General features: G+C 45.9%; 1 protein-coding gene across 1 annotated transcript in view; it reads left to right on the forward strand.

Moving 5' to 3' along the window:
- The window catches only part of triob (trio Rho guanine nucleotide exchange factor b), a 70159-nt gene extending 48427 nt beyond the window's left edge, over positions 1-21732 (forward strand). Inside the window, exons 30-45 of the mRNA XM_076280146.1 lie at positions 1395-1638; positions 5208-5443; positions 6252-6422; positions 8111-8206; positions 8374-8498; positions 9066-9132; positions 10020-10123; positions 10502-10571; positions 11061-11150; positions 11377-11469; positions 12221-12271; positions 12761-12838; positions 13241-13432; positions 17051-17231; positions 17756-17926; positions 18264-21732. Of these exons, the coding sequence (XP_076136261.1) occupies positions 1395-1638; positions 5208-5443; positions 6252-6422; positions 8111-8206; positions 8374-8498; positions 9066-9132; positions 10020-10123; positions 10502-10571; positions 11061-11150; positions 11377-11469; positions 12221-12271; positions 12761-12838; positions 13241-13432; positions 17051-17231; positions 17756-17926; positions 18264-18268 (1974 nt within the window). The 3' untranslated portion in view covers positions 18269-21732. The remainder of the gene's footprint in view (positions 1-1394; positions 1639-5207; positions 5444-6251; positions 6423-8110; positions 8207-8373; positions 8499-9065; positions 9133-10019; positions 10124-10501; positions 10572-11060; positions 11151-11376; positions 11470-12220; positions 12272-12760; positions 12839-13240; positions 13433-17050; positions 17232-17755; positions 17927-18263) is intronic.
- The last annotated feature ends 341 nt before the right edge of the window (positions 21733-22073 follow it).

The raw sequence follows: 22073 nt of genomic DNA on the forward strand, positions 1-22073 counted from the left end.
TCCTGCCTTCCATTCCTCTCTTCTCATGTCATCTTATTTCCTCTTCTCTCTTTTCCTCCCCTACACTTTTCTCCTCCTCTCTTTTTCTCTTTTCTCCTGTCCTATCATCTACTTATCTCTTCTCCTCTCCTCTTCTCCTCTCCTCTCTTCATCTCTCCTTCTCCTCTTCCTGTCACCCCCCCCCAACCCTCTCTATTCTGATGTGTCTCATCCTCACTGCTCTGAGAATCAATGACAGACTGTTGTCGTGGCAATGGATGAGGTGTCAGGCTTCTCTCCTGCTGCTCTACTCTCTGGTCCTCCTCTCATCGTTTATCCTCTCTTCTCTTAGTCTCTCCTCTCCTCTCCTCTCCTCTTTTCTCCACTAGTGTCTCCTATCCTCTTCGCTCTTCTCCTCTCTTAGTCTCTCCTCTCCTCTCCTCTTTTCTCCACTAGTGTCTCCTATCCTCTCCTCTCCTCTCCTCTCCACTAGTGTCTCCTCTTCTCTCCTCTCCTCATGTCTCCTCTCTCCGCTAGCTGTTCTCGTGCCTCTGGTCGTCTCCTGCTGTAGCTTTCCTTGGGCTCCCCCACCGCTGGGTCGTCCCCAGGGTGCGTGTCTTCTCTGGGCTGCCTAGCTGGAGGGAGGACTGGAGTTTCAGTGCAGGTCTGCAGCAGAGGACTGGGCTTTCAGTGCAGGTCTGCAGCAGAGGACTGGGCTTTCAGTGCAGGTCTGCAGCAGAGGACTGGGCTTTCAGTGCAGGTCTGCAGCAGAGGACTGGGCTTTCAGTGCAGGTCTGCAGCAGAGGACTGGGCTTTCAGTGCAGGTCTGCAGCAGAGGACTGGGCTTTCAGTGCAGGTCTGCTGTGGTTGACTGTGTCCTCTCTGAGATGGACCTGGGCGTAAGGAGCCAGATTTAGTGCTGTCGTTGGGGTTTTTATGAAAGGCGTCTGCTGACATGGAACAGAAAGGCTCTGTGGCTCAACTGGTGAACATTCTGGCTCTGCCACACTACCAATGGGTATGTCTTTCTGCCGGTCACTGTTGTCCACATTGCCAGTGGGTCTGGCCTGTTCTCTTCTGGGCAGGTCTGTGCTTTGGTGTCTTCTGGATCAGATTTGTGCTCACCAAACCTATGTGTGTGTGTGTGTGTGTGGGGGGGGGGGGGTTGTATGTATTTGTGTGTGTGTGTGTATGTGTGTGTGTGTGTGTGTGTGTGTGTGTGTGCCAGGAATATCTAGGGGACTCCAAGAAACACCTGTCACAGTTGAATCTACAGGCTTTTTTTCTTTAGTTTATTTGTGCTCTTCAACATACAGTATAACTAAACCGTTGTGCGCCACACCATGTATGTGTGTTCATATGTGTGTGTGTTCATGTGTTTACCCGTGTGTGTGCATATATCGTGTGTCCTGCAGGTGTCGGGGGGCTGTGAGTTGGCGCTGGTGGTGCGAGACTTCTCTGCGAGCAGCGGGGGGGAGCTGACCGTGCGGCGTGGCCAGCGTCTGCAGCTGATGGGCGGGATGCCCGAGCGGCCCGACTGGTGCCGCGTGCGCTGCTCAGAGGGAGGGGGCACGCTGGAGGGCCTGGTGCCGCGCTGCTCCCTCTACCTGCCCCTCACCCAGTGCACCGCCACCCCAGAGGACCTGCACAGCAGCAGAGGTAAGGGTCATGCACAAGAACACACACACACACACGCACGCACGCACGCACACACACACGTACGCACGCACACACACACACACACATGCACACACGCACGCACGCACGCACACACACTCACACACACACAAAAACACACTCACACACACACTCACACACACACTCACACACACACACACACACACACACACATACACACACTCACACACACTCTCACACACACACACACACGCACACACACTCACACACACACACACACATACACACACTCACACACACACACACACACACACACACTCACACACACAAGCAAGCAGACAAGCTAGCAAGGTCAGTTATTAAGGTAAGGTCAGTTAAGCAAGCAAACAAGCTAGCAAGGTCAGTTATTGCATCAGTGAGCTGTCAATTGAGATGTCAATTGTCACATCACCTCAATCAGTTAATCGTTACTGCTGCTACTATACAGTGTTTCAATGCCTTGGCAGTGGAACATTGTTTATGGTTGAAGCACTTGATGTAATAACTGCATGTAAAGATAAACAGGCAGTCCAGGGAATGTGGCTGCTAACACTTGAAGTTCCCGTTGTCTGACATGACTGACAGGTGTGTAAGCAGCTATCTCTGCAGTCTAGCAGAGCTGTTGTCCCTCTGCTGCAGTGACAAAGTCAGTTCAGTCAGCTGTTGCTACTGTTGCTGCTGTTGCTACGGCACTGGGCTCCTGCTAAAAAGTGTTAGCATCCTGCACAGTGCTTGTGTTTGAGGTCTGCTATGTATGTTCACATCGCTTTTGTTGTCTGGTTAAAGTACGGCAGCCTGCGAGGGACATTAGTAAGCCAGCCAGCTGTTTGTGCTGGAGCAAGTGGCAAATAAATGACTGGGTGAGATCTGTGTAGTTACAGTGAATGTGAGAGGCCTTACAGATGGCAGTAAAGCACAGATCTGTGCCAGCTCACATATTTAACACCAACAGCATAATATGTGGCCTGTGGCACTGGATAGACTTAATGGCAGTAGGCTACAGAGTATGTGTCCATTTAACCAAGAGTAGAGTAACATATGCATTCTGTAATTACTCATTATGTGTGTTGCCAGCATTAGAATGCATGACAATGGTTATTAGCATGTTGTGCTAGCAGTGCAGAATCCTTAGTGTGGAGTCCTGTTTGGTCTGAAAGTGTCTCTCATCTGCTGTCTGTAGCTGGTGGATGTGACTGTAAGGATCTAAACCTGTAACACATGAAGGCTGAGAATGATAACAACATCTGTCATCTTCTGTTCATCTCTTCTGTTGTCTGACTATGAACCCAACTGAGACAGGAACAGGAACTCTTGACAACTCTGAGGGCCTAACACTTTAGAGAACTGAGAGAGTTCTCTGTGGCCTACATCAGGTGTCAAAGAGATTCTGACAGAAAAACAGAGGTATAGAGAGGTGTATAGAGACTGGCAGACAGGCAGAGCGATCAAGACTGACTGACTGAGAAGGATAGAGAGAAAGAGTCTGAGAGACAGAGAGAGAGAGAACAAGAGAGAGAGTCTGTCCAACTGAGTAGGAGTATTAGAATGGCCTCCCTCTTTAGTTGTACTGCCAAGTTCTAGCCCATCCCTGCAGACTGTCTCTCTATCTCTCCCTCTCTCCCACTCACACTCTTTCACACTCTATGTTCCAACTCTCCATTGTTCTCTGCGGTCGGCTGCCATTGTGCTGCTGTCGTTTATAAATGCCCACTCGGTGGTGGCACCTCTGACATCAGCGCTCTTTGGCATGGCTTTGCGGACAGCCACCAGCTCTGTCTCCTCATGAGGTCAACTCATGGACCCTCACAGGACTTCCGCTACTGGCTCCTGGACTTGGGTGCGTACTGCATGCTAGCCTCCTCTGCTAATGGCTAATGCCTATTGCGCTCTGGTGGTGGTGATGCTATGTCCATAGATTGCCTGCTGCTAAGCGTTGCTAAGTGCTAACCACTTACGCTCTAGAGTCTTTGGTGCTAACATGCAAGCTGTTGTGTTGTCATTGAAGCATGAGTGTAGCTGTTTACCAATCTGCCTCTGTTGTGGGGACATCTGGCACTCAGTGGCATTGGTCAGGCTAACTGGCAGGACTTGACATAGGCTACGCAGCTAAATCTCTTGATCTTAATCCCTCTCTCTTTTTTTACCCTGGACAAATAGTAACTTCATTATTGTAAACTATCAAAGACAACACTTCATTTTATGGGGATGTTCTTTTTGTGTTAATTACATTATTACATAAGTCATTAATGACACTGTACTTGCACTGTAATGCATTTACATGTAATGTTGATGTACTGTATGTGAAATGTGTCAAATGTTGGTATTCATTAATGTCTAGATGTAGAAATGGTGTATGTAAGACCTATAAATACAATTCTGTCAACATACAGTAGTTGTTTTTTGTTTACTGTGCTTTATGTACCCAGTAACAGCCCCCCACCTGTAGCCCTCTACCGTATGTCTCTCTCTCTCTCTCTCTCTCTCTTTCTCTCTCTCTCTGTCTCTCTCTCTCTCTCTCTATCTCTCTCTCTCCTTCTCTCTCTGGGGACTACTAGAGAATGTGTGGGTCTTATGCTTTATGGAGTCCAGCAGTCACCGCGCAGGCAGCAACTTATGCAAGATCTTTACATAATGTCTGTAGAGCACCAGCAAGGCTATAAGAGACCTGGAGCAGGGCCAGATGGTAGATAAAAATGGACCACCATGTGGAATCATAGACAGTAGAGAGAAAGAAGAGATTGTGTAAGTACAGGGCATGATCTATACCAAGCCGAGGTCAGGTCAGTAAAGGTGAGGTCTGTGAGGTTTCTCCATTCTGTAGAGGAAAGAGAACCAACGGTGATTCCAATTATTTTTATGTTTCTTTGTTTACGTGTGTTGTTTGTGTGTGTCTGCATGTGTGTGGTATTGGCAGCACAAAAACGAGACAGGGATGAGATGTTAGCTCTAGAACTCATATTCCCACACACAGAACTTCTCACTTTTGAGAGCCCAAACTGTCCCTTCTCACTCCCACACACAACGTATCCCTTTTGAGAGTCCAAACTGTCCCTTCTCTCACTCCCACACACAACTTATCCCTTTTGAGAGTCCAAACTGTCCCTTCTCTCACTCCCACACACAACTTATCCCTTTTGAGAGCCCAAACTGTCCCTTCTCTCACTCCCACACACAACTTATCCCTTTTGAGAGTCCAAACTGTCCCTTCTCTCACTCCCACACACAACTTATCCCTTTTGAGAGCCCAAACTGTCCCTTCTCTCACTCCCACACACAACTTATCCCTTTTGAGAGCCCAAACTGTCCCTTCTCTCACTCCCACACACAACTTATCCCTTTTGAGAGCCCAAACTGTCCCTTCTCTCACTCCCACACACAACTTATCCCTTTTGAGAGCCCAAATTGTCCCTTCTCTCTCCCACACACAACTTATCCCTTTTGAGAGTCCAAACTGTCCCTTCTCTCTCCCACACACAACTTATCCCTTTTGAGAGTCCAAACTGTCCCATCTCTCATGTTCTCTCTCTCTCTCTCTCGTCCTCATTCTCTAGACTCTCTGTCCGTCTCCAGTCCAGACGGCGGAGTTTCGGGTGGTTCCCCAGGCAACCGTCGTTCAGGCTCATCGCTAAGGAAGTGGCTGAGCAGTCCGGTGCGGAGGCTAAGCAGCGGCCGGGCCGACGCCCATGAGCGCAAGAACAAGCAAAGACGCGGACGGGATGGAGCGCGTTCGCCACGAGATGCCGAGCATGTCACCATCACCACACCACAGGAGGACAGCACAGAGGAGGTGTGTGTGTGTGTGTGTGTGTGTGTGTGTCCAGTAGCACTCTCACTCTCTCTCTCTCTCTCTCACACACACATTCAGCACACACACCACTTGCTTTCTCTCTGTCTCTCTCTTTCTCTCTTGCACACACACACTAACTCTCTGTCTCACTCTTGCACACACCCTCTCTCACACCCATCTGTCTTTGTCTCTTTCAATGCACACACCAGCCCCCCCCCCCCCCCCCCAACACACACACACACACACACACACACTCTCTCTCTCTCTCTCTCTCTCTCTCTCTCTCTCTCTCTCTCTCTCTCTCTCTTGTTCTCTCTCTCTCCCTATCTCTCACTCTCTTTTTCCTGCATGTCAGTTCCCATGTTCTAAAAGTTTAAAATAAAGTTAAAAATTCCAGCTATTGTTTCAAAAGCCTTCAAAAAACTCCAACACTGTTTCTCTTCCTCCATTCTGTTTCATTCTAGCTGTGGGTGTATAGGGCTTCTGAGCAGCCCTTATAGGAATAACTTAATAACTTAACTCAGTATTTGAACTTGGAGAAACTTTTATAAAGTTTTATAAAAATTCATAAGTTTTAATGTAGTCATCTCTCTACCTCTCTCTTTCGCTCTGTGTTCTCCCTTTATCAATTCAATTCAATTCAAAGGAGCTTTATTAGCATGACTGTTTGGATACAGTGTTGCCAAAGCCAGTGTTACTGTACATACAGATAACATATTCTCTCTCTCTCTCTCTCTCTCTCTCTCTCTCTCTCTCTCTCTCTCTCTCTCACTCTCCTTCTGTTCTGTCTGTTCCTGTCTCTGTTTAGAGAGTCCGAGATGAAGTCGTGTGCAGTGGTACTCTGTCGAAGTCGTCCTCCTCGGGGCTGCAGAGCTGTGGGGAGGAGGAAGGAGAGGAGGGCTCTGAGGCTGCCCCTCTACCGCCCCCTATGGCTATACAGCAGCACTGCCTGCTGCAGGAGGACTCGCAGGAGGACAAGGTAATGCTCAGTGTAATACACACACACACACATGCACACATATGCACACACACAGAACATATCACTAACAGCCCTGCAAATACACACACACACACACACACACACACACACACGCACACACCTACTCTGTTTCACTTTGCACTCACACCACACACACCTTTACAAACTAGCAACTCATCCAGCGTTGACCCCATGAAAATGAACACACTCGTCCTTACCATACTCACACTGAATGCTCACTGGCACAGGTGTTTAGTGGACGTGCCACAATTCATGTTGTACGGCGTGATTGGTGTTTACACCCCAGATGGCCACTGCACTCTCACGCTCTGCTCTTTCACCAGTCTGGGTTCAGCTGTTTGCAGGGTGAATGAATGTTTCTTTGCTTTAATCACTAATGCATCTCTTTTGTCTTGTGTCTCTCTGCTCACTCCTCCTGCTCCTCCTGTAAATGTAGCATTACGTGGATTTCTGTTCCGCGTCCGTGCTGTCTCAGTTTCCATACCTCTCCATCTAGCCCTCCTCCTCCTCCTCCTCCTCCACCTCCTCCTCCTCGCGCCTCCTGTCCTCTCTGAGGTCCTGTTCCTCCTGTCTTACTCCACTTCTCATCCTTCTGTCCCGCCATCACCGATCACAACCTGTTGTCTTAATCTTCCTAAGTGAACATGTCTAAGATCAGTTCAGTCTCTGTTTGAATCAGTTTCAAACGCTGTGCAAGTCATCCTGTCACTTTATTATAGATAGTAAAGCCTTATCTGTTATCCCTTATCTGTTTGTTTGTGTGTTTGTTTGAGTGACTGATCACCCCTTTGAGCTGTGTGTGTCCTGCTCATTACAGACACACACACACACACACACATGCGCGGGCACACACACACACACACACACACACACACACACACACACACACACACACACGCACACACATGCTGTTCTCTGTCATGTGTGATGCTACTGTACATCTTCTCTCATACGTCCTTTCCCACGCGACCCCTGCCCTGTCCGTTGTTAGTTTGTAGTCACCCCTGCCCAGTGCCCACCCTTCTCTTATTTGCTGCTGCGTCCTGAGGCCACGCCCCCATATGTAACCCTAGGAGACGAGGAGCTTGTGACCGAACCACACTGGTGAGCAACACAGCGCAGCACCTCTTTATCTGGCCCAGGTAACAGCTAACAGACCGACCAATCCGGGCCACGTCAGAGCCAGATCAGGCCCGTGTCTGGGCCGGGTCAGAGCCAGATCAGGCCCGCGTCTGGGCCGGGTCAGAGACAGATCTGGGCCAGTGTTAGCTGCTTACCTAAGGTGACATAATGGAACTGTGTTTGTGGTTGATGTGGTGGATGTAAACATTTGAAATGAGGAGGTCAGATGCAAGGTGACTAGAGAAGGTCATGACAAGGTGACTAGAGAAGGTCATGTCTTTGTGATGAATGTGGGAAAAACTGGACATCCTGTCAGTCAGCGTTTTAATGCAGACTTTGTGATCAAAGTGTGTGTGCATGTCATTGTATAGTGTATGCCATAGAAGTCTGGTGTGGTGATTGTGTAGGTTTAGATTTTATCTGTTTAGATTGTGATGAATGCATATGTCCCCCTTTTATAGCAACATATGTCCCCCTTTTATAGCAAATTGACAGTGCATCTCTCTCTCTCTCTCTCTCTTTCTCTTGCTCATCTGAACCCAAAGATCCCTCCGCGTCCAGCAACCAGACTTACAAACCCAGACCCCCCTACTGCAGAGGAGCTGGTCAGCGCCATCCAGGAACTGGTGAAGAGCAGGATGGTGAGACACACACACACACACACACACACACACACACACACAGGCTCCTCTGTGCTCTATATGTATAATTAGCAGTTGCACTGTTAGCAGCTACCCATGACACCCTTTACCCTTATTTTATCCTGCCCTATTTCTGTGTGTGTGTGTGTGTGTGTGTGTGTGTGTAGGCTCTGGATGAGCAAGTTGATGGCCATAACCCTTCCTGTTACCCTGGCAACCACTCTCTCCTCTCCTCCTCTCCCCCCATCCCAGCAACGGACGAACGCAAGACAGCCTTCCTGAAGAGACGACAGTATGATCTCTCCCCTTTTGCCCTCTCTCTACTGTATCTATCCTCTGGCTGATGACCTGTGACCTCTCTCTCTCTCTCTCTCTCTCGATCTCTCTCTCATAGTAGGTCAGTCTGTGATGGTGATGAAGTGTCAGCAACACTTCCCTTTGACATAATTACACTCATTAGCCCACAAACGCCCAATGCACACATGCATTCTCACACGCGCGCAGCCGCACACTCACACACACACACTCACAAACACACACACACACATACACACACACACACACACACACACACACATACACACTTGACACACACACACACACATACACACTTGACACACACACACACACACACATACACACTTGACACACACACACACACACACACACACTTGGCACACACATGGTACACCATGCATACTTTAACTGTGAACGCTGAGCGTTAACCCATCGCACTTAAATCTCTCTTCCTTCCTTCTTTCTCTTTGACTTCTTTTCTTTCTCCCTTCATCAATCTCTCTTTCTAACATCTCTCTCTCTCTCTCTCTCTCTCTCTCTCTCTCTCTCTCTCCATTCTCAGCTTCGTGCTCCTGGAGCTGGTGGAGACGGAGAGAGACTATGTAAGGGACCTCAGCTCAGTGGTGGAGGTACGCAACGCAACACAAACGCAACGCAACACAAACGCAACGCAACGCAACACAAATGCAACGCAACACAAACGCAACGCAACACAAACGCAACGCAACACAAATGCAACGCAACGCAACGCAACGCAACACACACCACCACTACCTCACAGTCTCACGTCTATCCCCTCCTACACCAATACTACAGAATACTACACTATCGCAGTATGGTTGGTGTTGATCTAGCAGAGTGGAGAATACTACACTATCGCAGTATGGTTGGTGTTGATCTAGCACAGAGTGGAGAATACTACACTATCGCAGTATGGTTGGTGTTGATCTAGCAGAGTGGAGAATACTACACTATCGCAGTATGGTTGGTGTTGATCTAGCACAGAGTGGAGAATACTACACTATCGCAGTATGGTTGGTGTTGATCTAGCAGAGTGGAGAATACTACACTATCGCAGTATGGTTGGTGTTGATCTAGCACAGAGTGGAGAATACTACACTATCGCAGTATGGTTGGTGTTGATCTAGCAGAGTGGAGAATACTACACTATCGCAGTATGGTTGGTGTTGATCTTTTCCTGTCAACACCAGCTCATGTTACAGTAAACTCACTGCCCTAAAATCTCCTGTGATGTTTTCGACTGCGCCAAACGCTGTTGTGAAATGTACTTTTGTGCTTAACATAGCTGTGCTATTTCTATGTGGTAGCAGTTTATCACTTGGCATGTGGTTTGAGGCCACTGTGACCATTTTTTTTAAAGTGTGGACTAAAAACTGACAGAGGCGTTTCCATTAACAAAGTCAAGTGGTGGAGAGGGCCGGCATTACTGTCCTTGGCCTGGGACTGGTGTTAACTGTGCCATCGCTAACTGTCTCCATGGTAACCCTGTCTCCAGGGCTACATGAGGAAGATGAATGAGGATGGAGTATCTGACGACATGAAAGGCAAGGACAAAATCATCTTTGGGAACATCCACCAGATCTTCGACTGGCACAAAGAGTAAGAGTCCGCAACAGCACTGGACACTATTGAATGGGCTCTTCCCTAACAGTAGTGTCATGACCATGGACAGGACAATAGCCAAAACTGTTCTTATTGACGTGCAACCACTTTACTCCAAATACAATTGTATTCATGTGAAGAGAAATCAACTATCTATCCTACTGTCTATAATTTCAGAGCCTGGGGGCAGATTTAGTGTGGACTTCTTCTTCCAGAGTCTGTTGCCACAAGAACTCACTGTTATTTTTATATTAGCTTAGAGGGGAGAGCAGACTTAATGTTGTGGCATCAGCTCAAGTTTTAAAGTGCTGCCCTGACTGCATCATTATATTTTTGCTGCATCTGTCTGCTGCTCATGTGGTGTCTGTCTCCCAGCTACTTCCTGGCTGAGCTGGAGAGGTGCCTTGAGAATCCTGACAGACTGGCAACCCTTTTCATCAAACAGGTACGGCACCTGGAAAGGCGCCCAGACATTACGACATCAAACCTCTCAGAACTGGGTGTGTGTGTGTGTGTGTGTGTGTGTGTGTGAGAGAGAGAGAGAGAAAGAGAGAGAGAGAGAGAGAGAGAAAGAGAGAGAGATAGAGAGAGAGTGGCTCAGTGGTATTACACCACACCAGCCATCATATTTACATCACTGACAGGAGAGGATAGAAAGCAGTGGCTCTACCATCTCAAAACCAAGGTCGCGGTCACTGTTTACACAGACCACTTTCCAAAGAGCATTAGTGATAAGTGATGAGGCATATACTGTATATAGATATATCTGTTTATGTGGCAATTATAGCAAATAGAAGTGGTGACAACTGCTTCAATCTTCACCAGATTGCACCTGATCATTTTGGGCATAGTGCTCTCACATGGCACTTCTGAAGCAATCACCATGTACTGTATGCATTGGCGACTGGCCTGACATAGTCTTTGATCCATGCAGGAGAGGCGGCTTCAGATGTACGTGGTTTACTGCCAGAACAAGCCCAAATCAGAGCATATTGTGTCCGAATACATAGACACCTACTTTGAGGTAAGGCATAGTTCACTACTGATTTATTTAGTTCATATGGCATGCTGTGTCAACATTTTATGTAGTCTATGCTCATACTATATATTGTACTATGTGTGTAGTCTATGCTCATACTATATATTGTACTGTGTGTGTGTTGTGTGTATGTGTGTGTGTGTGTGTGTTTCTGCCCGCGTATATATGCGCGCGCGTGTGTGTGTGTGTGTGCAAATTTCATGTCTTTCAGAGCTTGCGGCAGGTGCTGGGTCATAGGCTACGCGTTACAGACCTCCTGATCAAGCCTGTTCAGCGCATTATGAAGTACCAGCTCCTGCTCAAGGTGAGCTTCTTACCTGCTCAAGGTGACCTTTCTACCTGTCCCAGGTGAGCCAGCTGTTTAGCTGCACCTCTCCTCAGAGTAAGCATCTCACCTGTGCTGCTGAGTGCTTCACCTACAGGAGAGAGAGAGAGAGAGAGAGAGAACTTTGAGTCTGCACAGTGCATGGATAAATGCTCTGCTCAATCCACATTGTTAGTGCTGTCTCAGTTACAAGTGTTTTTTTCTTCCGTTCAGCCTTTTCCCATATGCGTACACAGGGCTTAAAGAAAAGAAAATGTTTAGGCCTTCAGTTATCATCAGTAAATATTACAATTATATATTGATTATCCAACATATAATTACATATAATTACATACCCATAATTTCCCAACTATTAACCAAGGTTTATACAAGGTTAATAAACAGGGTGCATTTCTCTTCATTCTTCTTTCTAAAACACTGATCTGATTCTGATTCATAATACATGGGTGCAGAAAATGCATTATTTTGCTTTTTTTGTCCTGCGGTTTGTACACAATGCAGCTATTACACAGGAAATAACTGTATTTCATTTATAATTCAATATTTTCCCGTCTTGAGCAACACAACCCACACCTGAACTCTGGCCTAGGGCCTGATAACATTAAACCGTGCGTCCATAGAACTTCCATTTACCTGCTGGTGGTGTAGTTTATGTTCACTCACTGATTTCCCTCTCCTCTTCCTCTTCCTCTCCCGTCTCCTCTTCCTCCTCCTCCTCCTCCCCATCCAGGACTTCCTGAAGTTCTCCCAGCGGGCTGGTCTGGACTGCACTGAGCTGGAGGTGAGGCCCCTGAACCAGACACACACACACAGACACACAGACACACACACACACACATACACACACACACACACACATACGCACACACACACACACACACACATACACACACACACACACACACACACACACACACACACACACACACACACACACACACACACACACACACACACACACCCTCACCTAGACACACACACACACACACACACACACACACACACACATTTACATCTCTGAGTAATGCATTCTCTCTGCACATCTGCACAGCAATCTCACTCGCTAATATGAGCATTGAACTTAGAACTGAACACAGTACACACAGGCAACAGAAGTAGAAGAATAAAAAGGAAGATGGCCTCCTGCATCATTCAGTGAGATTGCTGAAATGTGATTTTTTTATGTAAGGATGAACTAGTGTTCTGTTCTACAACATCTGGGGTTGTAAGAGTACCCTCTGAAGGTGTGTATTGTGTGTTTGTGTTGCAGAAAGCAGTGGAGGTCATGTGTATCGTCCCCAAACGATGCAACGACATGATGAATGTAGGACGCCTGCAGGGCTTTGAAGTAAGGCAGCTCTGTGTTTGCACCCATATATATGTTAAACCATAAAATGTACACTGATACACTGACACAGGTGTGTCTGTGTGTGTGTGTGTGTGTGTGTGTGTGTGTGTGTGTGTGTGTGTGTGTGTGTGTGTGTGTGTGTGTGTATGTTTGTGTGTATGTTTGTGTGCGGATATGTACGTACATCTGCATACGTGTCTGTGGAATGTGTGTGTGTGTGTGTGTGTGTGTGTGTGTGTGTGTGTGTGTGTGTGGATACGTACATATGTGTACATACGTGTGTGTGGTGCGTGTGTGTGTGTGTGTTTGTTTGTGTGTGTTTGTGTGCGGATACGTACATATGTGTACATACGTGTGTGTGATGTGTGTGTGTGTGTGTGTGTGTGTGTGTTGTGTGTCTAGGGTAAAATCATAGCTCAAGGCCAGCTGCTGCTGCAGGACAGCTTCCAGGTGTGCCAGGCAGAGACAGGGCCTCTCTCTCGCATGAAGGAGCGCCGCGTCTTCCTCTTTGAGCAGATCATCATCTTCAGCGAGCCCCTGGACCGGAGGAAAGGCTTCTCCACGCCCGCCTACCTCTTCAAGAACAGCATCAAGGTACACACACACACACACACTCAAAAACAGCATCAAGATAAACACACACACACACACCCTCAAAAACAGCATCAAGATAAACACACACACACACACCCTCAAAAACAGCATCATTGTACACACACACACACACCCTCAAAAACAGCATCAAGATAAACACACACACACACCCTCAAAAACAGCATCAAGATAAACACACACACACACACACACTCAAAAACAGCATCAAGATAAACACACACACACACACACTCAAAAACAGCATCATTGTACACACACACCCTCAAAAACAGCATCAAGATAAACACACACACACACCCTAAAAAACAGCATCATTGTACACACACACCCTCAAAAACAGCTTCAAGGTACACACACACACCCTTAAAAACAGCATCATGGTACACACAACACCCTCAAAAACAGCTTCAAGGTACACACACACACCCTTAAAAACAGCATCATGGTACACACAACACCCTCAAAAACAGCATCATGGTACACACAACACCCTCAAAAACAGCATCATGGAATAAACATCTGCAAACACACAAAATAGCAGACATGTATTCATTAGCAGACGCTTTTATCCAAAGCAACCTACAAAATGAGAATAACATTTAAGCTTCAGAGCAGGGAAGACCTTCGTTAGGAATTACTACTGCATCAGCATTAAAGTCCAAGCTACATTCCTGCAAGACTCGTCACACATTCAAGAAACAAAAATATACTTGAGAATTACAGTGTTGTCTTCCTGTAACTCTACTGAAAGTGGAAGAGCAAGATGCTAGCTATTCAGAGATCATGTGTTAAATGCCTTGAGTGCACATATAGCACTGCAAATGGATATCTGATGCTGTACCTTGCTGCAGGGAAATAAAATTGTCTGATGAATGAGGAATTCACCCTTCGCTAAGCCACACCCGAAAACCGCCACAGGCCAATCGTGGCTTAGCAACCCGTCACTAGGCACGGGAGGTCTGACAAGCTTTTCGAGTTTTGCCATGTTAACCTGTGGAGACTGAAGGCCTGTGGGTCATGAAGGGCACTTATTTGGATGTGTGGTGGCCTAACCGACGTAAAGACACAGTGAAATAACATGTTACACTATAGAAACATGATATAATTAGGAACACATATGTTCTAACTATAAAAAATGGCATATTGCATGATATTTCCATAACCGCAAGATACACGCTTCACGATAACGGCAAGAAGTTGTTAACAGACGTTCACCAAGATGTATAGCCCATCAGCAATCTATTTAAAATAACACCTATTTGAAGTACCATTCATGATATGTTGTCAAATATTGAAGTTGTGGGAAGTACATAGCTTAAATGTTATTTAGATCGGCACCTTCAGCTTAATCTCTCAAAAACAGAGTTTTTGGTGTTTCCAGCTAAAACAGCTATTCCCCAACAGATTAACATCCAGCTTGACTCAACTTCACTGACCCCAACTAGATCGGCACGAAACTTGGGCGTTGTAATTGATGACCGACTTAACTTCTCTGAGCATATAGCTTCTATTGCAAAATCATGCCGGTTTATGCTTTACAACATTAGGAAGATCAGACCTTATCTGACACAAGATTCCACACAACTTCTTGTTCAGACCATGGTCATCTCTAAGCTGGACTATTGTAATTCACTATTAGCTGGCTTACCCGCTTGTGTAACAAGATCATTACAGCTGATTCAAAATGCTGGAGCACGCCTGGTCTTCAATCAGCCAAAGAGGACACATGTAACTCCTCTCCTAGTTACTCTCCATTGGCTCCCTATAGTAGCCAGAATTAAATTTAAATCTCTCACTTTGGCCTATAGGACACTAACTAGATCTGCTCCTAGTTATTTTAATTCAATAATCAAGCCTTACATCCCCAACCGCCCACTGCGGTCTTCTGGTGAGCGTATGTTGTGTCGACCAGTCATAAAAACTGGGTCTAATTCCAGACTCTTTTCTTCAGTGGTTCCATGTTGGTGGAATGAACTGCCCAGTGCTCTCCGTTCCTGTGGTAGTTTTGGGTCGTTTAAGAGGGGTCTAAAGACATTCCTATTCAACATATACTTAGTTGTTTAAGCGCTTATGTGTTATGGTTTATATAATGTTGTTTTATTTTAATTGGGCTGTTAATTAATTTGACATTATTGTTTATTATTGATATTCTCCTTAATGTAGTCTTAGCATGTTATTGTTTTTATATTATTGATTGAATTGACATTATTGTTTTATTATTGCCTTTCCCCTTTTTTACATTGCTTTTTTTATTAGGCTATTGATTGAATTGATATTATTGTGTACTACAACTAGGGATGTAACGGTGTGAAAATTTAACCTCACGGTTATAGTGACCAAAATTATCACGGTTTTCGGTATTATCACGGTATTTCTAAAAGTGTGTTCAATATGTTCAGAAACCACTGATAGGCCTACACAAGCTAAAATAGTTTCAAAAAGTATCCCGTTCACTTTATTTATCATGTTTAATTGGCTATGTGCTTATAGCTTAACTTACCCTACCATAACTTGGAGTTTGCTATTTCTGTTATTTGGATGCAATGAGTGAGACCAAAGTAAGCGTTCAAAATAAAACTTTAGGCTACTGTATTCTCCTGATAACGTGAGTGGAATGGATTTAATGTGGACACGAACATAAAAAGACGCAGAGTGGCTACATGATACAGTGCACATTTTGCGGTGAAAAAGTTCTGCCTTTTAAAATCAGGTGTAGCCTAATCCAAATCGTAGTTAAAACCATCAATTAGACAACAGAATCAGTAGGGTACCAGTTTTGTTCCATTGTACCAGGCCTACTGTATGTCAAAAGCAGGCTCGGATGAAGCTGGGAAGGATTAAACACACGGTTTCCACACTGCGGTAATCAACAGTGATAATCATGATATTTGAAATGAAAACGGTAATTATTATCGTCAACATTTTTATCGCGGTTTACCATTATACCGGTAATCGTTACATCCCTAACTACAACTATTCTCCTTACTATATTTGACCTAGATTTTAATCTGTTCCCTGTTCATTTTTAAATATTATTATGTTGTTTTGTATTTATATGTCGCTTTGGACAAAGGCGTCTGCTAAATCCATAACCATAACCATAACCATAACCATAAATGGTATGTTTCTTTTGTCCCCCATGCCTGTTCCATTCATTCTGGCCAAACCAGGAGAGTCGAATGAAACAAAACGCACATTCGACTTCTGCTTAAATAACTCATGAACGGTTTTGTTCATAGATGAAATTCCAACTGTATTTGACAGAGGACAGATGTAGGTTGCTAGTGACAAAATATTAGCTTTCAGTGTGGTACGATGTCTTTGTAAATTACATGTCATTGAAAAGTCCCGGTTCTCCCCCTATGTACATGTAATAGACGTTCAGGGTGCTAAAGCTTGTCAGGCATAGCAACAGTAACTAAGGAGGGCGGGACTTAGCGAAGGGTGAATTAGGCTGATGAATGTGAATGTGAAGACGAGAAAAGGAACTCATGGGGAAGTTGTAGAATTGCTTTCCAACGATGATGCAGATGATATTGTGTTATATGTAACAGCCATAGGTGATAAGAGGTCACGACATCTGTGTTCCTAATTCAGGTGAGCGGGCTGCGTCTGGAGGAGGCCGTGAACTCTGACCCCGGCAGACTGGTGCTGTCCTCCCAGACACCAGGGGGCAGTGTGGAGCGCTTCACTCTCCAGGCGCTGAGTCCTGCTGTTGGACGAGCCTGGCGCCATCAGATCAACCTGATCCTGGAGAACCAGCGCAACTTCCTCAATGGTAAAGTGTGTGTGTGTGTGTGTGTGTGTGTGTGTGTGTGTGTGTGTGTGTGTGTGTGTGTGTGTGTGTGTGTGTGTGTGTGTGTGTGTGTCTCTCTGTGTGTGTGTGTGTGTGTGTGTGTGTGTGTGTATGTGTGTCTCTCTCTCTCTGTGTGTGTGTGTGTGTCTGAGTGTGTGTGTGTGTTTGTGTTACTGTTACAGTGGATGTTGTTAGGCTACAGTATTACAGTAAATACTCATTGTAATGGGTTTCAGGTGCACAGCAGGCAGCAGGCTTGCAATACTACAGCCATGATGTTTAACATGATGTAAGACATGATGATGCTTTTTATTCTATGTCTCTTTCCTCCTGTTTCTGTCATTCTCTATTATTTCAACCTCCCTGTGACTTTGTTAAGTTGCTTTGGACTAAAGCGTCTATTCAATACCTTTACTCTGCTATAACTTTCTCTCTCTCTCTTTCTCTCTTTCTCTCTCTCTCTCTCTCTCTCCCCTCTCTTCCTCTTCCTCCCACCCCCACCCCAGCGTTGACCTCTCCCATTGAGTACCAGAGGAGCCATCTGGGTGGGGCCAGCCCTGGAGCCACCAGCAGCAGTAGCAGCAGTGGTGGAGGGGGCGCCACGCGATCCCGACCCCCCCAGCATCCCCAACACCCCCATCAGCCCCGCTCCCCGGCCCTGGGCAAACGCCCCCCAGGTAACCTGACTCTACATGCTGGCCCCCGAGGCCTACTCAAGCCCCAGGCTGCAGGCGAGGCCTTCACAGCATTCTGCATAACGAACTCACAGCCATACCCGACAGACACACACACACACACACACACACACACACAAACTAAACACAAACACGGGATCTCAACACTCCTCTCCCCTCACGCGTGGCTAGTTTGTTTTGCTCTGTCTTCTGCAGTAGAGTTGTAGGTTTGATCAGTCTGACCATGTCATCAGACCATGTCATCTGACCCTGACCCTTTCTCTTTGACCCCCCCCCCCCCCCCCCCCCCCGTACTCCCATCTCCTCCGTCTTCTCCCAGACTGACAGCAGCAGTGGCCTCTCCAGCGTCTCTCTGCCCATCAGGACCCCATGGCCATACTCATGGAGGAGGAGGAGGAGGAGAATGAGGAAGAGGAGGTGCATATGGCTGGAGTCGCTGGAGTGAGCTACTGCCGGTCCCCAACAGCATGCAGCAGTGTTGGAGCCCCCCATCACACCCCCAGAGCCCAACCCACAGCCAGTATCCCCATAAGGACCAGCTGACCCAGGACAGGATCTGGTTCCGGTTCCCGGACGGGCGCGGTCTGGACCGGGTCAGAACCAGGTCAGTTCCAGTGGCAGCTGACGTCTAGGTTCCTCCTGCATCCCAGTATCTAGAACCCGGCCGTCCATCGCCGATCACCCGGTTCTCAACAGAACGCACACCCCTGGTACATTGCATTCAACACCTACCTCTCAACATCCAACGCTTAACATGCAACGCCCAACAAACATGCAATATTCAGCATCCAGTACCTTACACACACTACCCACAGCTCAGCCCCAACACCTTGGACTCAGCTCACAACGTACAATCTAATGGTCCACGCATACAGTAGCAGTATATCAGAAGAACAATGTGTGAACTCTAACAACATAGCATGCAGTACGCAACTCCATTTAACACTCCATATCCAACATCCAACACTCTGATTCTAATACCCACCGGTATCCACCCCTATCCAAACTCCACCACAGTATATATAGCAGCCCCAAATCCAGCAATGAAATGCATATATACAACACTAGACATTGCGTCAGACACTCATGGCCATCTAGGTTGACAGGTGTTCTTAGCTTCCTGCTTGTTCTCCGTTCTGCTGTGGAAGAGGAAGTGGATGTGGAGGTATCAGCCATATTGGTATCAGCCATACAGCCAGATCTGAGCCACGTCCAGGCCGCACCTGGCCCAGACTGCCCTGCTGCGTGAGATCCATCCACATCAACAGTATCTATTCTCTCTCTGTACTGTTCCACCTCTTTCCTGCATGACCAATAGCACAGGATGATGACTTTCTCTAACATACACGCTTATGTCAACATATGTAAACACACACACACACACACACACACACACACACACACACACACACACTCTCCTACACATGCACAGAGACATACAGAACTATTTTTCCTCTTTTACTCACACATATGTACTCATACACACACATACATACACACACACACACACACACACAGTGTGATGTTCTGAGTAAACGCATTGCTGCACTAGATGTTTCTATCTGTGGTAATTCTGCTGCATGTTGCTGCTATAACAGAGCTACACACACACACACACTCACACACACACACACACACTGCATTAGATGGGACACTGTGCTGCAGCCCAGGGCTTCACCGAGCCGCATCACCGTTCTGTCCAGACCCCGGCTGGCTGCAGCTTGTAGTTCCCTGCTTTCTACAGGACCCAGAGCAAGGGACCACCGGCCCCAGGGCTGTATGTGAGCCCTTGTGTTTTTGTGTTTGTTTTTGCTTTTTAAAGAGATTACATTTTCTATGGCGAACGAAATGGGACGTTACTACTTTCAGAAGATTCATATTTTGAGATCACGAACGAGACGGTAAAAACTTTAAACAGACTCTTTAAAGACATTGTTGTGCAGATGCAGTCACAGGAAAACACTATAAAAGCAAAATGACAAAGTTAAGTGTGTTATCTTTAATTGTCAATGTTCATTTGTGTCGTTAAGTCATCCACCATGCTTTTCGGAGCTCCTGCGGGCACACCCCCTTAACCAGTCTCCTTTGGGCTGCAGTGTCCTGGGAGGATCGGATCTGTTTGTCTGTCTGCTTGGACAGAAGATACAGCTCGGGACAGGGCAGCAAGATGAGCACTGACTCTATACAAGCTCTGGGCCACATGTGGCCCTGATCTGGCGTGGATCTGGGCGGCTGCTCAACCCTTTTAGAAGTATGATCACAAATATGCTGGCATGGTGGTGTAACGGCAGGATCAGCAACTGATAACCAGTTGACCCAGGTTCAATTGCAGAAACCTTTTGAACTTTAAATATGTGATTAGAATGTCAACAACTGAAGGTTCGATTTGATGATGAAATAATGAACTATGAGATAACAATGTTAACAGTACAAAACACTGATTGGTCATACAGTTCCATGATTGAAAATAGCCTATGGGAAACAAACCACTAGATACCAGCGGCTGGCCTGGGTTTAATTTCCAAATCCGCCGCTGTGAGTCAGTGTTGCTTTAGATTAAAAAAGCATCAGTGGTGCTAAACACCACTACATTTAGGCCTACAATAGGCCTTGAATTTCCCCTGGGGATCAATAAAGTATCTATCTATCTATCTATCTATCTATCTATCTACAATACTTTATATAGCTCATGCCTGAAGCTCTTCTCATGACTATATAGCTCATGCCTGAAGCTCTTCTCATGACTATATCTGGTTCCTCCAGATCAGGCCCAGATCTTCTCCAGAGTCAGCAGCTAAGGAAGCCCTCCATGTGAGGCATTTCCAGAAGACCCACATTACAAATGGCCTTGTTTAGTATGTATGTACCCGCGATTCTAGTCATGTATTTCTCAGTTGAATGACTTCTAAATATTTGTTTTCCTTCTCAAGGCAGGTTCTAGAGACTGGTGTCATTATACAAGGCGTGTGGTATACAGGTCCTTCACACACATGATTGATTTCCACTTAAACCAAAGCTGTCCTTCTTTCACCTGATTATTCCCCTGAGTCTTTGTGATGCTTAGACTGGCTTTCTGACTGACATGTCGCATATTGCATATCGCGTCTTTGCTTTCCTTTGCCTGTGTTGCGGTTTGATTCGTTGGTTTCTTGTGACCAAGTGAGTGCTTCAGTTTTAATAATGAGCTCTTCTATTTCCTGTGTGGCAACAACAAAAAAAAGACGTGTTGTAGTGTACTAGTTTCTTGTGCATGCTGGGTGCGTTTGCGTTAACGAGGCTGTACTTAATGCAGGGTGGTTTTGACTCAAACCTCCTGCACACGTACACCTCTCTCCCTCTCCGCTTTGCCTTGCTTCTCCTCATGTGTCTGTGAGTCAAAGCCTCTAGCCTGTTTTTAGGAACACAGCACTGAAGTCATTTCAATAATGAGTTGAGTGTATATCTCTCAGACTCCTAGACCACCATTTGCTTCTTTTTAGCCTTGGTATCAATACTTCATGATTTTAGGCACTCAGATGTAAGACATGTAAGTTCTGTTCAGTCATTAGATTAAAACAAACATTGCTGTACTTCTTGTTTAAAGGGTAAGTTTTATTAGGTCTCATTTGTTTTATAATGTATAGTTTTTACACAGCCAAACAGGGGACTGGACATAATGTATACTCATATTTTATACATGAATTACATTCTAAATGTTTGTTTTGTTTGTGTGTGTATATTTCTGTGTACAGAAATTATATCTCTGCATATTTATATTCATGAAGATTAAAGCAGATGGTTCAATGACATATTTGTGGTGTTCTTTTCCAAAAATGGAAACGAAAAAAAACGGAAGTTATTTATCTTGGTTTGTGTGCGTGTTTTTATATCAATGGTTCAGTGTTACTAAAAGAGCCTTGTGGGCTCTGAAAGGTCATGAAGGCTGACAATCTTAACACCAGATATCAATCAGCTTTGAGGATGAGATGACATTTACAAAACAGTCAAAATGAGATGTTTTACTAAATAATCAGATGAAAAATTCTCACATCAAGTAATACTATCAACTCAACACTGCAAAAAGTCCTGCCCAAATCTTCACTTGGCTTTCAAGTCTTTATTTATCATGCACCTTGTTAGCCTTTAGGGG

This window comes from Alosa pseudoharengus, unplaced genomic scaffold, assembly GCF_046254945.1.
Source record: "Alosa pseudoharengus isolate Yale_2024_CS ecotype anadromous, Long Island Sound unplaced genomic scaffold, YU_APseudo_1.1 YU_APseudo_1.1_scf_12, whole genome shotgun sequence".
Lineage (NCBI taxonomy): Eukaryota > Metazoa > Chordata > Actinopteri > Clupeiformes > Clupeidae > Alosa > Alosa pseudoharengus.